At 48.1% G+C, this 13085-nt stretch overlaps 6 protein-coding genes and 2 non-coding genes across 8 annotated transcripts; 6 read left to right on the top strand and 2 right to left on the bottom strand. All coding sequences in view use genetic code 12, as the record gives it.

Moving 5' to 3' along the window:
• Nucleotides 1-274: 274 nt before the first annotated feature.
• On the top strand, nt 275-2053 carry FOB63_001544 (GPI-anchor transamidase subunit; the record flags this gene model as incomplete). Its single annotated transcript, XM_002618343.2, has 1 exon — nt 275-2053. The coding sequence occupies one exon, from the start codon at nt 275-277 to the stop codon at nt 2051-2053; it is 1779 nt and encodes a 592-aa protein (XP_002618389.2).
• A 319-nt stretch (nt 2054-2372) lies between these two features.
• On the top strand, nt 2373-3008 carry FOB63_001543 (uncharacterized protein; the record flags this gene model as incomplete). Its single annotated transcript, XM_002618344.1, has 1 exon — nt 2373-3008. One exon carries the CDS (start codon nt 2373-2375, stop codon nt 3006-3008), a length of 636 nt encoding a protein of 211 aa, XP_002618390.1.
• Nucleotides 3009-3794: 786 nt separating this feature from the next.
• On the top strand, nt 3795-3882 carry FOB63_005548. The gene has a single exon. It is a non-coding gene; the product is annotated as a tRNA-Lys (tRNA).
• A 9-nt stretch (nt 3883-3891) lies between these two features.
• FOB63_005549 lies at nt 3892-3979 on the top strand. Its single transcript has one exon. It is a non-coding gene; the product is annotated as a tRNA-Lys (tRNA).
• Nucleotides 3980-4099: 120 nt separating this feature from the next.
• FOB63_001542 (Elongator subunit) lies at nt 4100-4954 on the bottom strand (the record flags this gene model as incomplete). Its single annotated transcript, XM_002618345.1, has 1 exon — nt 4100-4954. The coding sequence occupies one exon, from the start codon at nt 4952-4954 to the stop codon at nt 4100-4102; it is 855 nt and encodes a 284-aa protein (XP_002618391.1).
• Nucleotides 4955-5260: 306 nt separating this feature from the next.
• On the top strand, nt 5261-8167 carry FOB63_001541 (mRNA-binding U2 snRNP complex subunit; the record flags this gene model as incomplete). The annotated part of the gene is made up of 1 exon (XM_002618346.1): nt 5261-8167. The coding sequence occupies one exon, from the start codon at nt 5261-5263 to the stop codon at nt 8165-8167; it is 2907 nt and encodes a 968-aa protein (XP_002618392.1).
• Nucleotides 8168-8590: 423 nt separating this feature from the next.
• Nucleotides 8591-9031, bottom strand: FOB63_001540 (uncharacterized protein; the record flags this gene model as incomplete). The annotated part of the gene is made up of 1 exon (XM_066102174.1): nt 8591-9031. The coding sequence occupies one exon, from the start codon at nt 9029-9031 to the stop codon at nt 8591-8593; it is 441 nt and encodes a 146-aa protein (XP_065958472.1).
• Nucleotides 9032-9753: 722 nt separating this feature from the next.
• Nucleotides 9754-12813, top strand: RAD2 (ssDNA endodeoxyribonuclease; the record flags this gene model as incomplete). The annotated part of the gene is made up of 1 exon (XM_002618347.1): nt 9754-12813. One exon carries the CDS (start codon nt 9754-9756, stop codon nt 12811-12813), a length of 3060 nt encoding a protein of 1019 aa, XP_002618393.1.
• Between the last annotated feature and the right edge of the window lie 272 nt (nt 12814-13085).

The raw sequence follows: 13085 nt of genomic DNA, 5'->3' as shown, positions 1-13085 counted from the left end.
TTTGCAACTCCTCACATCCGCGTTTATCTCTTCGTACTTGCCATCTTTCCAATCAAGACACTGTTTGTCCCTACACCTTGTCCCTACACCCTCATGTTCTATATACTTGCTCAAGGACTATACTTCGGATGCCTTGTGTAATCCTTTCAGCTTAGAATACCACCATCTTCGTCGCTTCACTCTCGATCTCTACAACCCATGTCACATATTGGATCTCCCACCCGGACATCCCAACCTACTCATGTTCGCGTCAGCATATTTTGTCCTCCTACCCATGCATTTCTTGTCTCTTCTAACTCTAGTGGCGCTGGCGCTAGCCGCCAGACCCTTAAACCGTGGAAACGAGATTGCAACGCCACATTCGCATGATAGTGCCGTTTCCCAGTACACGGAGAACCTCCTGTTGCGTCCATTGCCCCGCAGCAAGGTGCTCGCGTCTTTTGCTTTCCACTCAGAACTGCCGCCGTTGCCTCTTCTTTACAACCAAACAGACCGTGTACCACGGCACTACGGTGCGTTTCCCCGCGCCTTGGAACCTGTCTTGGCATCCACAAACACGCGCGAGTTACACTTGCGCTTTACCCAGGGTTGGTGGGATTCAGACGCCTGGGGCGCGTTGCCTGCCAACGGATCCCACAGTGGAGGAACAGGGGTAGAATTGTGGGCCGCTATTGAGGCAGCTTCTCCTGCTGAAGCCATGCAAAATTGGGTCCGCTTGGCCGAGCTGCTCCTGGGTTTTTTCTGTGCGTCGCTCAACTTCGTGACCGAAGCAGCTACAACCCGCCCTCGCCATGCGACAGGAGGTGGTTTTGTGGCTAACAGCACGAATAGCTTATACGTTATGCGCGCAGCACTTCCGGACGAGCCAATTTGCACGGAGAACTTGACGCCTTTCCTCAAAATGCTTCCAACTCGTGGTAAAGCAGGCGTGGCGCTGTTGTTGGACGGCCATAGCGTTTACGATGCCTTGTGGCACTCCATGGGAGTCGATCTCACGACAAAGTGTACCGATGGCTCGTGCAATTTGGTGCTTGACCAGTACATTCACGCTCTTGTGGACATTGAACGTCTGCTTCGGCGCCGCACAGAAGGTGGCATACCAAAGCCTATACCTGGAGACCGTTTGCGCTGCGATCCGGCAAAGCATCATGACGCCTGGCACTGCTTCCCTAGTGCCGCGAACCTCTCAATAGAGTGGGACGTGGCATCCTTGTTCGGGCGCCCAATTAGAGGTGCTGCCTTCGAAGGTGGCCTTGGCTCTAGCACCGTCTCGTTCGACCTTGACCGTTCCCACTGGGACGTCCAAGTTCTTTCACCTGAAAATATATCGTTTTCAGAGGACGCTACAACATTTTCTCTTACAAAACCTGACGACTATAATTTCCACCTTTCGACACATAATTCGAGCGTCACGAGCCCGATTCCAGCACCCCCTGTGCGTGTTTCTCGCTCGTTAACTGGGTACTCTCAAGATAAAGGCGGTATGAGAGTTAGGGTGAAGAACCCTACATCAAAGCCCGTCTCTGTCGTTTATTTCGATGCATTGCCGTGGTTCATGCGCGTATACTTACACACGCTTCAAGTCTCTGGTTCCGGGCAAGTGCGCTCGCAATTTTATAAACCAGCCATTGATAGAAAGCGTCTTGGCCACTTTGAGCTCGAGTTCGAATTGCCTGCTTTTGGTGACCTCACGTTTACGTACGACTTTGACAAGTCATTATTGTTGTACGCTGAGTATCCACCGGATGCAAACCACGGTTTCTCCATTGCACCAGCAGTGGTCAAGGTGGTGGAGAATAATGAAAATGTGTATGAGATGCGCACCAACAGTTTACTTCTAACATTACCAACACCTGATTTTTCGATGCCTTATAACGTTATAATTTTAACATGCACTGTGATGTCCCTAGCGTTTGGCACGGTGTTCAATTTGTTGTCGAAGAAAGTTGTTACCGAGGCTGAGCTGGAAGAGGCGGCAAAGAAGTCGGCTATAGGCCGTTTCAAGGCGCGTGTGCGGGCGCTCAAGGCCAAAGTGAAGGCCAAAAAAGCATAAGTTACTAGAACAGTCTACATGTCATCCTGTACTGTCTTGCACCTTTCTGTATAATATACCAATTTTATCTACAAATACTAGATTTTAAATACAGTCCTCTGTCTAAAGAGTTTTTCTTATACAATAAATAATAGTATAAAGAATAGTAAACTCACATGAACCATTTTAAAGAGCCCAGGATGATATTTCGAGCTACCTGCATCGATAGTATGCCCCAGGTTTGCATCTCGAGGTCACGCGACTCGCTCGCGCCTGCCTTTCTAGGATTCCGAGATTCGGTCTGATCTTCTGGAAACCTTACTCCACTCTTTCTCCTGGTATGTTCGACGATACCATTCCACGAGACGAAAATGTTATGTTGCTGGCTTTAGCAAAATCTGACGACTTTCTTGGTCTACGACCAATCCTTTACGCTAAGCTCGATGAAACTCTTTCAAAAGACTCTGACGTTTTTCGCTACAACTATGGTCGGCTAAACGGCATGGTTCCTGAAAAGCCATTTTCGTTTTCTCTGGTGTTTCCTCGGAAGGCCACCAACCTAGATACCGACCACCACCATGTTCACTTTGATGTAGACATTTTGACGAGATGGATTTCAAGGGACGTGCTCCGCTTCTTGGTGCCAGTGCTATACTTTCAAGACTTGCAACAGGAAAGAAGAGAACTTCGGGCGTCTACTCTTACGGCTAAGCCTGTGCCTACGACTGAAGAACTCCGACTTTGCCTGAGACTCAAAGGGAAAGGGTACTGGAATAGAAAAGGAACATGGTTCTGTACGACCAAAGAGGTTAGCGAATGTGAAGACGACATGGGTCCGAAATGCTTTCGTTCTTACAACGACTGGGTAAAGTGGGAATCTGGAGTGGACAAGAAGATTGCCGAGGCGAAGCAGAATGATGACTTGGAACTTGTCCAAAAATTGCGGAATTCTCGCAATGTACCATGGAATGATTAATGTATATATGATCTTTTTTTACGTATTTATTAGCATTGGAAATATTTATTACACTTGGAGATATATTGTACTTGGAAATATATATTCCACTTGGAATTGACAAGTTTGTGCATGTTCGCAAAATATGAGTGAATATCCTATAATTTAGAAAAAAGTTCAAATGCTAACAAAAATTCAAACCTTCAGGAAAATTCACTGTAAGTAACTATTTCAACTTCCCTTTGGTTCAAGGATTAGTTAATCTAATTACTTCATTGAAAATTGTTCCGAGGTAGGTAAAAATTGTTTCAGTCTGTCTTGGGGAGTAGGTGAGTAAAGCGCACAAATGTTGCGTTCAAAGCTGAAGTTAAGTGAGTGCGTTCATTCAGAAAATAATCTAGCCATGTTGCATAGTTTAAGAAGCTGCTTGTTTTTACTGAAGCTGAATAGGTTTTTCAGCCATCCGGTTAATATGAGTCTCGATAGCGCCACAGTTTGAAAAAAGTATTGATCCAACGAATCCCAATGTGTGGAAAACGTATTTAAAAGAATGTACTGAGGGAAGAGGATTATAATTACGTTCGTAGGGACGTGAACCCGAATGTAACATTCTACGTCTGTAACATGATAGCAGAAAAGATATAATACGGACTATTGTACTATGAAAGGAGTAAGTAATGCACTTATGGCAAAATCTTCCATCTAGAATGCGCTATTTTCATAAAGGTTAACAATGTTCATAATATACAGATAGCTCTTCTCTTTTCCGAACAATCTAAAAAAACGGTATTTTTTCGACCACAAGAAGCCTGGTTAGCTCAATCGGTAGAGCATTTGACTCTTAAACATCATAAGGTCAATCAAAAGGTTGCGGGTTCGAGCCCCGCATCGGGCTTTCTTATCTGCCTGGTTAGCTCAATCGGTAGAGCATTTGACTCTTAAACTTCATAAGGTCAATCAAAAGGTTGCGGGTTCGAGCCCCGCATCGGGCTATTTTTTGCTCCCGTGGATCTCATGGAACAATAATGGGTTCGTTTACAGAGAAATCAATCGACACTGAAGATGCATAACAAACAGTACGTATAGACCTATGTACGACGATATTTTCATCATTAAAAAGGATCTTCGTACGGATCCTCTTCATCGTAATCATCATCCTTCTCGAATTCATAGACAATAGCCCCACCATATTTGCCCAACTCCGTTTGAGCTTCCATGAAAGGCAATTCCACTTGCTCACGCGCCAATTTCTGCTTGGTGCTCGTAGTTAAGTTGAATGTAGTCAAATCTTTGAGCAACAGCTCGTCTTCCACTGTTTCTTCGGTCAGCGGCTTAAACACTGTATACTCGTGGGTGTTAGTATCAACAATGTACTGATATACGAGAGCCTTACCGGACTTCCGACGGTTTGTCAAAGTCAACTTGAAAACAGGAAGGTTTAGTGACTCGACAATCGGGAATTCGAGTCTTTGGATTGCCAGCGACAAATCTTCTTCATCTTGAATTTTGGCAGGGGCCACTTCGAAAATAGCCTGCGCTATGTAGCTCAAAAGTGGCAACGCCCCTGGAAATCCCGGAGACTGAGGTTGTGGAGCATTTTTGTGGAAACAGGCAACCACAGATGCTTGCGGCAGCACGATGGACAGTACAAACGAAGCCATGTCACTTGCATCAATGTAATTTAGAGAGTCCACCACAACAAGCGCACGAGTCTTTTGGTCTTTAAGGGAATTGGACACAAACTTAACCACTGAGGCTAAAGATGCATCTGAACAGTCGAAAAACTCTGTAGCATATTGTGGCTTTGAAGTGGTTTCGAATGAAAGGTAAATGACGGGTCCTGAAGAGCGGAAGGCAAATTCCGAAAGCAAGAAATGAGCAGATTGGGCGAGCGAGTCAAGCACCAACGAAAAGGACGCCTGTTCTTTTAGAGCAAGGTGGCGCGAAAGGAGCACCACCGACGACATGGAGTTTAGTGTTAGTATGGTCTTGTCTGTAGTTGGAGTGTATGTGGGGCATCGCACTCATCTGACTGGTATAGAGTGTAGAGATACTCATCATACTCATCACTGGGAAAGTTCCAATCCCCTTCGCTGCTTCCAATCCAGAGATCTTAATCAAAGGGTGTGATTCGAATAGTATTTTTATCACTCTTTTTTTCATCGCATTCACAATAAACCCGAGCACCGGATTCCTTACGACAAACAAAGAAGTTAGCATTGCACAACCTATCCTGAGTCGAATAGAGCAAGAACTCACATCTCTCATTAGCCATGAAGAAACTTGCCACATACACAGCACCTGCTCATCTTTTGGAGGTGGAGCGAACGGTGGAAGTGGCCCAGCAGCCGTCATACAACGACCAACGGTTTGGACTCTCTGTCGACATGGAACTGCGAACGTACCGCGAGCGCATGGAGCCACGGAAAAGACTCAAAAGTGAGCCGGAGAACGAGAATGAAAAGAAAAGCACGGGCAAGACAATCCCACTCACAGACGACGTGCTCGATCGCATTATCCCCAAAGGCTACATCAAGGCGACGCCGCCGGACGCCCAGCAAGTGGATGCCTACGAAATGCCAATTTCTGCGCCTGTCGCAGCAGAAACGCTTCCCGAGTACGATGGAATTGCCATGCGCAAAGAAGATGTGCGGCACTTTGCTGTGCTTTTGGAGGCGCCTCGCGAAGGCCCCGAAGCACGCACACAAATTCGGGCGGCCGAGCTTGTGTTGCGCGCGAAAAATGGCGCCCCGCCTGTGCGCCGCAAAGCAGTTCGTGCTCTCCGCGCGCAGGCGCGCGAACTTGGCCCGCAGCCTATATTGCTGCTTGTTCTCCCGCTCATGCTTGAGCCTGCGCTCGATGAAGGCGACCGCCATGTGCTCGGGAAGATTGTCACGCGCAGTCTCCCAGCATGGGATGCAGAGGCACGGCCCTTTGTGCACCAGATAGTCACCGCTGTCGGCCCACAGCTTCTTGATCCAGATATGACGCTCCGGCTCGAGGCGCGAGACTGTATCGCTGCGCTTGCGCGGTCGGCAGGATTTGCATCGCTTGTGGCGAGCTTGCGCCCGGACCTCGATCACAGCGACGAGTATGTGCGGAACGTGACTGCGCGCGTCTTTGCCGTGGTGGCCGTCACGTTGGGTCTCGCCAAAGTGGTGCCGTTTGTGCGCGCGGTGATCAAGCTGAAAAGCGCCCCGGCCCGACACACGGGTATTCGCATAGTCCACCACATTTGTGTTCTACTTGGAGGTGGCAATGGCGCGGCAGTGTTGCCGCACCTAGCGTCGCTTGTATCTGTTTTGCAGCCAGCCTTGGGCGACGAAGCAGTGCATGTGCGGCTGGCAGCAGCGGGCACCATGGCGCAACTTGCCGAGAGCGTGCGGCCATATGGTGCTGCGGCGCTCGAGCCGGTGATGCCAGTTGCATGGGCGGCACTTCGACAGCATCGCGGGCGTGCGCTTGCGCTGTTCATGCGGTGTGTGGCCGCAGTTGTTCCGGCTTTGGCCCACGACTCTGCCTACGAAGAACATGCTGCCTACTATACGCGCGAGCTTGTGCGGGTGGCGGCGCGCGAGTTTGCCGCGCCTGACGACGATATGCGCCGCTCGGTGTTGCGGGTGGTGGCCAGCTTGCCCTTGTCTCGCGCTGCCGTGCCGCAGTACCGAACGGCTCTCGTGGCGCCCTTTTTCCGCCACATGGCCACGCGGCGCGCGGCGCTGGACTCTCAGACCGCGCGGCTCGTGAGCACTGTCGCCGTACACTTGGCGCAGTTGGATGTGCCGTATGTGGTGGAACAGCTTTGCCCGCTCGCAAAGGACGCCAATGAAAGCTTGCGGCGTGTTGCTGCGGATGCGCTCGGCAAAATCGTCAGCGTCGGAAATACGACCGACAACGTTTCCCCTACGGCGGCGCTCGACGACCGTGCGGCTGCGGCCCTTTTAGACGCCGTTCTCGTGGCGTTTCAAGAACAAGCGCCGCCGCACCCAGTGTACTTGGCGGCAGTGGCGGCCGTGTGCCGCGCCCTTGGCACACGGCTTACACCGCACGTGCCTGGTCTTCTCAGCACTGTCCTTTACCGAATGAAACATGCAGATGCCGAGGTGCGGGCACAGGCTGCGGATTTGGCGGCTGCCGTAGCACCTGCCATTGGTGCCGACGCCGCGCGGCGCCTCATTGTGTTCTTCTACGAACTGTTGGGTGAAGTGTACCCTGAAGTGCTAGGGTCGGTGGTTGGCGCATTGCGCGCGTGTTTGGCTGCGCTCGACCCCAATGCGCGCATGGCGCTCGAAAACCCGCCCCTCGCAGCGCTTTTGCCTGCGCTCACGCCAATCTTGAAGAACCGCCACGATAAGGTCCAGGAACAAAGTATCCTCTTGGTCGGTCTCATTGCTCGCACTGGTGCGGACACCATCAATGCCAAAGAATGGATGCGTGTGTGCTACGATCTTTTGGATATGCTCAAGTCTACACGGCGCCGTGTTCGTGTAGCAGCCAATGCCACCTTTGGTCACATTGCCAATACCATAGGGCCCCAGGACGTTTTGGCCATGTTACTCGATAACCTCCGGGTGCAGGAGCGGCAGCTTCGTGTGTGTACGGGCGTGGCTATTGCCATAGTGGCTGACACTTGTGCACCGTTCACAGTGCTTCCAGCGCTCATGAACGAATACCGTGTGCCCGATAAGAATGTACAAAACAGTGTGCTCAAGGCGCTCAGTTTTATGTTCGAGTATCTTGACGGCGCTACCGCGCGGCCATATGTGTATGCCGTGGCGCCACTTCTCATGGATGCGCTCACAGACCGCGACCAGGTTCATCGTCAGACGGGCGCCACCGTGGTGCGCCACTTGGCACTCGCTTGCGCCGCGCGCGGCGTGCACGCCGATCTCCACCCTGTTTTCGTTCACTTTTTGAATCTTGTGCTTCCAAACATTTACGAGGTGCTGCCGCATGTGATATCGCGTGTGGTGGAGGCACTCGATGCGTTGCGGATTGCAGTTGGTGCTGGTGTGTATTTGAATTATGTTTGGGCTGGGCTTTTCCATGCGGCCCGCAAGGTGCGCACGCCCTACTGGAAATTGTACAATGCGGCATATGTGCAACACTGCGATCTGCTTGTGCCCTGCTACCCACGCCTTGAATATGACCAGCTCGATGAGCTCGATGTGTGGATATAATTAATGGATAAGCATCAGGAGGTTCAGATAAGCGGCTGGTTAGGGAGGTGCCATTTCATTTTCAATTGCCCAGACTTAGCCTTAGGTAGGAAGCACGCAATAGACAAAAAAGGCTACATTAAAGAAGTGTGGACGGGCCTGTTATGGGCAGATAGCAGTCTATAAAATTCAACGTATCTACCCTTAAGAACATTAGTATTTTGTAAAGTGGTTTGAGTGATTTGGATTCTTTCCAATAGTAGTGGTGAATTAAAATCTCAAGACGTATCGTTACCGAGGACAGCACTAAGATATAGAAACATTTACGAAAGTCCCCTTCATCTACCGCAGATGAAAGATGTTACCTTGTCTTACAATCTATTGTCGCCAGGAATGATCGAGTGAACTATCATGCATTTGAAGTTTTAAACTTCCATTTGTAAGCTACAGATACTCAGACTCTGCATAGCCAAAAAGGTAGTCCTCAGACTCGCTTTCAGGGTCCGAAACTCGTATGGCCTTCTCGCCATTGTGAAGGTAATTGTGGGTTACTATTCTTGTGATTTGGCGAGCCTGTTGTTCCACAATGTCCTGGTTATCTGGGGTGCTTTTAACGTCCTCCAGACCACTTGAAGCATGCCCAGGATAACAATCCAGCACCCAAACATCCTCGCCCAACCTTACCCAGGGCACATTGCGCAACCAGCTATTGATCTTTTCCTCAAAAGGCATGCCAAGGGCCAGACGTGGGTTGAAGTCGACAGGAAGCAGGCGTGCTGGGCTGGCTTTAGTAGGACTCGAAACTACGAGGCCAAAGACGCTACCTCCCTCATTTTCCTGGTCTACACGAGGAAGTTCGGGTTGTAGGGCGAAAGAGTAGTTCATGGTATTGATTTAACATTTTGCACCCAAGCGCACAAGAACAGTCCTACACCCGGACATCCTGCTGTATCAGAAGCGAAGAGATGTTCAGTAACGGTGCCGATAGAAATAGATGAAGCAGCACCGTAGTTTATGTAATTAATGGAATATGAATTATGATATTGAACTAAAAATGGTAGCAAACACTTTGTATGCGCCAAAATACTTTATTGCACTGCACTAATAAGAGAAGATATGAGTGCTGGCAGTTTTACCAAGAAGCAAGGACGTCTATACCATACTTCTCGAATATAATAGCAGCCTCGTCTGAAGGGATTTATACGGATAGAATTAGGGACTCCAGCTTCTTGTAAGTGATAGAACAACACTGGCCATTGTCCTAAAGCAATGATCAAAGCGGCCAAACCAACAAGATTCTAATATTATTCAGGTGTCCCCTATTCTCATCACAACTGGTTTTTTTTTTCCGAAATTACCTTATCAATGTTGTGAATTCAACATATAGGATGAATCAACTAACATCAGCGGGTTCGAATTGCATCAGTACTGCATCACATATTAAATGTTCAGATCGCGCGAGATTAGTCTCATGGCAATAGATTATCACTACATCACGCAAAGCGGAAACATAACGTCAGACAAGGGGGGATAAAGAGAATATAGCCGAAAAGCAAAAGAGAGAATTTTTGAGACAAGGGGAATACACAATACACTAATTCTGGCACATGGGAGTCACTTCGCTCTGGGATATTGTTGGACCAGCAGCTAGGCCTGTCAAGCTCGAGGCGCTTTCTCGGAAAAAGTTAGCGGTGGATGCGTCCATTTGGATCTACCAATTCCTCAAAGCAGTGAGAGATAAGGACGGGAATAAACTTGGCCAGCTGCACATTGTGGGGTTCTTCCGACGTATTTGCAAGTTGCTATACTTTGGTATTTTGCCGCTTTTCGTATTCGATGGTGGCGCCCCACCACTCAAGAGGCAAGTGATCCTTAAGCGACGCGAGAGGCGGCTGGGAAACGCAGAGAATGCTCAAACCACGGCTCAAAAATTGCTTGCAATCCATTTGCTGCGTGCACAAGCTAACGACAACGTTTATCTTTCAGACCTTCCGGTGCTTCATCCCGAACATAAACGCGACCAGGAACCACCAAAAGAAACTGGTCAGGCTGGAACTGATAACCGTTTCATTAGGAAGGACGAATACCATTTGCCTGAACTTCGACAATTCACCGTGTCAAAAAATGATGCACGTATCATGCCCGAGAGCGAATACGAACACTACGGTGAAGATGCCTCTTTTGATGTGGTGGATGGAGTTCCCATCGATAGCGTTGACCCCTCTCTGCCCGAGTTTGCCGAGTTACCAATGGCTACACAATATATGATCTTATCGCATCTCCGCCTCCGGTCACGTTTGCGTTTGGGGTACTCAAAGCAGCAGCTCGAAAAACTCTTTCCTAACTCCCGGGACTTTTCTCGTTTTCAGATCCAGCAGGTGCAAAAGCGAAATTTTTACACACAGCAGTTGATGACAGTGAGTGGAATGGACAAAGATACAGGCAATGCCACTCGTAGAATTGCAGGTGATAAGGATACTCGGTATGCTCTTGTCAAAAACGAAGATGGCTGGACGCTTTCTTTGGGAGAAGATGACACAAAGCCCGTAATTGTGGATGAGACGGAAGAAGGTGCGGCAGCATTACTGGACAGAGACCTGGATCTGGAAGAATTGGAGGACGTAAAATTGGAAAACCTGGACACGGAGACAGATGCTGCTGCAGTGATTGAGTCCATATATGACCAATTCAAACATGACTACGAAGATACTGAAATTCCGGGACAAACTGCAAAATTGGTATTGCAAAACAGCATGGATAGGATCGCAGACATTGACTCAGAAGTCATAAATAATCAAGAAGCAATGCGAGAGCGCCTTGAGCAGGTGGACAAACAACAACTACAACGGGCCATTGATGAATCCAAAGCTGAGTACAAGAAACTACAGGCTGAGCCGATGCCTGAATATGATTTTGGACGTTCTATTCTATGGCCTAGCCACAATGACGATAAGAAGGACCAGGATGAGAAAAGTGAGAACAAGGAGAATGAAACAAAGGAGGGCGTTAATGATAAAAGAGAGAATAAAGAGAACAACGATACAAGTCAAGTCAATGATATCCACAATAAAGAAGAGGACGAAATAAATGAAAAATTCTCAAGTGCTAATGTCTCCACGGATAATATCGATGACGTCAATGATGGGCTGGACCCTCAGTCTAAAAAGGTGTGGGATATGCCATCGTGGTTTGATGAACGAAACACAATTGATAACGTGCACAGTCACATGTTTGTGGATGCCTCTCAGAAGGATGCTGATGAAAATGAAGAAGTTGGGCTTATTCCGTGGGCCGAAGCTCAGAAAATTATCGAAAGCTCCGAAAGTGACTCAGACCTAGAAATTGTGGGAGAATCGTGGAACAAGAAAATGCCCGAGAACGACCAGGCTATTACCGAGCAAGAGAAATCATTAAACACAGAGAAATCATCAAACACAATACCTGAGAATATTGAACCGGCACATGCACAAGCTGGACAAGAGGAGGCAGATCGACTTAAAAAAAGCCCTCACGCAGAGAGACAAGAAGTCGCAAAACGCAGCCGAAATGTCGGACAAGAGTATGTACCATCAGAGCTAAAAATAAGCATGGTGGAGAAAAATATTAGTTCCCCAGATAATATTGCAGGGGGTGAGTCTCAAGGCGAGGTGGCAGAGCTCGAAACCTCAGCAGCGTCAAAAAATAATCGCCTAGTTTACGAAATCGATGAAAACGACGAAGATGAGCTTATACGGAATCTCCACCAGGAGGAAAATCAACACGAACAATTGCGAAGTGAACTCAGCGCTAAATTAGATACCCCGCTTAATTCGAGTATCACCGACGAACAGCTTCTTCAGGAAAAACTTCAAAAAGCCAAAAGAGATCTGGATGAAGTGACTGAGACGATGATTCGTGACGTACAGGAATTATTGAAACGTTTCGGCATCCCTTACATCACTGCTCCAATGGAGGCAGAAGCACAATGTGCTGAATTGTTTCGTATGGGGCTTGTAGATGGTATTGTCACGGACGATAGCGACTGTTTTCTATTTGGAGGAAGTCGCATCTACAAGAACATGTTCAATCAGAAACAATATGTGGAATGCTACATTGCAGAGGATATCAAAAATAAAATCGGCCTTGATCAAGATAAGCTCATTGAACTTGCCATGCTTTTGGGAAGTGATTACACAGAAGGGATTAAGGGCATTGGTCCTGTGATGGCGATGGAGATCTTAGCTGAATTTGGCACACTTTCTAACTTTAAATTATGGTTTGACAGGCACGCCAAAAGTGCAGAACGGCCCCAGCAAGAGTACACGCCGCTAGAGAAGAAGCTTCTCACCAGAATTAAGAATGGTAAGCTCTTCTTACCCGATGGATTCCCCAGTTCAGTTGTGAGAGATGCTTACAAAAGACCAGAAGTAGACCGCGATGATAGTGCTTTCAAATGGGGAACGCCGAGCTTGGACCAGATCCGATCCTTTCTTATGTACAATGTGCAATGGAGCCAAGCCAGAGTAGATGAAGTGATGGTGCCTTTAATACGGGACATGAATAGGAAAAAGGCTGAAGGCACGCAGTCCACCATCGGGGAATTTTTTCCCGAGGAATACATCTCCTACAAGAAAAATGTTGGTTTGGGTAAGAGAATGAAGGTTGCTGCGAGTAAGTTAAGCAAATAAAGCGACGAAGAAATATTTTGGCGTCGGACGTTCGAGCGAGTGTCGGAAATAGATGCATGGTTTGTGTCTACATGCATGGGCCACGTATAGCAATAATAAGCGAATTCTCTATCCAGACCATGTATTGGCGCCATGCAGAAAAGTCTAAATACCTTCTGCCAAGAAGGCCATTATTGCTTAGCGATTTATGATCCGCTAATGGAGAAAGTGAATGTCATTCCGCAAAATGGGCACAGAAAAAAAATATAGACAAGGCGATCCATCTCCAGTCA

This window comes from Clavispora lusitaniae (genome assembly GCF_014636115.1).
Source record: "Clavispora lusitaniae strain FDAARGOS_655 chromosome Unknown tig00000038_pilon, whole genome shotgun sequence".
Lineage (NCBI taxonomy): Eukaryota > Fungi > Ascomycota > Pichiomycetes > Serinales > Metschnikowiaceae > Clavispora > Clavispora lusitaniae.
This window is presented reverse-complemented; position numbering and strand designations above follow the sequence as displayed.